Source organism: Octopus bimaculoides, chromosome 2, assembly GCF_001194135.2.
Source record: "Octopus bimaculoides isolate UCB-OBI-ISO-001 chromosome 2, ASM119413v2, whole genome shotgun sequence".
Classification (NCBI taxonomy): domain Eukaryota; kingdom Metazoa; phylum Mollusca; class Cephalopoda; order Octopoda; family Octopodidae; genus Octopus; species Octopus bimaculoides.
Genome location: NC_068982.1, coordinates 34520208 through 34522443, shown reverse-complemented (window position 1 = coordinate 34522443; position 2236 = coordinate 34520208). Strand labels below are relative to the sequence as shown.

At 38.8% G+C, this 2236-nt stretch overlaps 1 protein-coding gene across 5 annotated transcripts in view; it reads right to left on the bottom strand.

Annotated features, from left to right (window-relative positions):
• Positions 1-2236, bottom strand: part of LOC106879529 (outer dense fiber protein 3-B) — a 26863-nt gene that overhangs the window by 12215 nt on the left and 12412 nt on the right. For all 5 annotated transcript variants that reach the window (XM_014929156.1, XM_014929154.1, XM_014929153.1 and 2 more), the window contains exon 4: positions 1799-1917. In XM_014929156.1, the coding sequence (XP_014784642.1) occupies positions 1799-1917 (119 nt within the window). The remainder of the gene's footprint in view (positions 1-1798; positions 1918-2236) is intronic.

The following is a 2236-nucleotide window of genomic DNA, read 5'->3' as shown; positions in this document are numbered from 1 at the left end:
AATAAAGTGTCTTGCTCGAGGACACAACACAGAGCCCAGTCCGGGAATCAAGCCGACTACCTTATGATTGTAAGCCCGACGCTCTAACGATTAAGCCATGCGCCGACACACACACACACAAACACACACACACACACACACACACACACACACACACACACACACACACATACATACATACATACATACATACATACATACATACATACATGCATACGTACGTACGTACATACTTTAATGCATGCCTGTATGACATTAAACAGTGAAAATATTCTAGTCACATGCACAACCGTTTCTGGAAAGATAGGAAAACTGCATTCAGGAAAGATTACTCTAAAATTATTGGAAGAGTACCTTCCCTTGATTTAATCTGTTCCGTAGTGAACATGGGAAATATTAAATATTATTTGTGAGCTATTTTCGTTTACATTTAACTAAATAAACAAACACATGAATACATATTCATTTTCGGCATATTTTAACATTATAGTTATTTTATGAGGCATATAGAGTTTACTGAGTCTGTTGTTTAGGTCATGTGTTTAGGTCATGTTCTTGTGTACGGAAGACAAAAGTCAATACAAAAGGGAGCTTTAAGTTTTCGACCTGATTAATTAGAGAAAAATTATTTATTTATCTGGCTGCGCCTGTATGTGTTTCTATGTGAGTGTGTCTGTGCGTATGCGAGTGCACATATGGAGGCATTGTGTATGTGTACGTATATGCATTACGAGGGAATGCTGAAAGATTCCTACTTTGGATAAAAGAAAATACAGGAGAAACAGTTATGATTTTATGCAACATATTCCACTCTCTGATTCACACACTCATTGCAGTGGTCCTTCAGTTTTTATAAACCCTGTAAAGATATTGCCCACCAGTGGGCAATATCGCCCATTTGGGGAAGCTATGGTTTATAGTGATCAAATGTGCGTACCGCACATTAGCTCACTCTCTCAATCAAATGGGCGTTTCTGAACAGGTGCATTGGGTACCACGCGTCAGGTGTCGAAGTGATAGCAGAGCAATGTGAGATGAATTGTTTTGCTCAAGAATACGACGCAACACCTGGTCTAGGAAGTGAAACCACAATCTCACAATCTTGAGTCCAACTCCCTAACCAATAGGGCATATTGTGAGTGCACATGGCAAGGGTGTCGCACTCACGATCGCCAGGTCATAGTTTCAATTCCTAGATAGGGTGACGCGTTGTGTTCTTGAGCAAAAGACTTCATCTCATGTTGCACTGCGATCACTTGGACACCTGACGTGTGGTACACCGTGCACCTGTTCAAGCAACGTTGATTTGATAGAGGGGATGAGCTGATGTACAGCACATACATTTGATTACTATAAACAAATCATTTATGCAGGTCTTTCGGCAAAAGCTGATCACTCCTTCGTCGTCTTCGAAGGGACAGTCCAAAATATATGGGTATATGTATCTATATTAAAAAATCACACATACGTACGTAATTGTTTACTCATCCTCTTGTACGAATATATAAACAAGCACACACTTTTATACATTACATATGCACTTAATGAAATACAATTGTAATTTCAAAAAATGTCCGTTCCAATTCAAATACCGAATTCGAATACATGAACTCGTTTACTTTTTTGTTTTGTATTTTGTTTTGTGTGTGATCATATATGTATGCATCTTTACATATTTGTAATTGTTGCCGTTTAAGTACATTCTCTCTCTCACACACACACACACACACACACACACACACACAACCACGCGCGCGCGCATCCAGGTCAGGCATGCAAAGAAAGATATGAGACTTACTTGAGTATAGCCGAGGTTTTTGTCTCGAGCCGATGAATTGATACTGTACACTGGTGGTTGCAATTTGTTGCTTTCATATGTTTTGCATAGCACTGGTGGTAGCGTATAAGCGTTAGCAGCTGCCAAATGAAATCATTTAAAATTAATTTTGATATGTGCATTAAAGATTAGTCAAATGACTGTACCAAAATCACTATTGCACTAATTGGCTTAAAGTCATTCATTAATATACATTAGTCTCCAACCCTAATAGACTCGATGTTACCTGGCATTCATTCTGTTATCACACTAAAATAACCTCTGCTCCTCAGAGTTCACTAACTGGATACTACCTCTACTTAATCCTAGCCGATACATTTGTCACATTTGTCTTTTCTTTACTTTACTTTTTTTTTTCTCGCGTTAGCCTCACTGCATCTCCCTCGCTAAGCTCTGCAC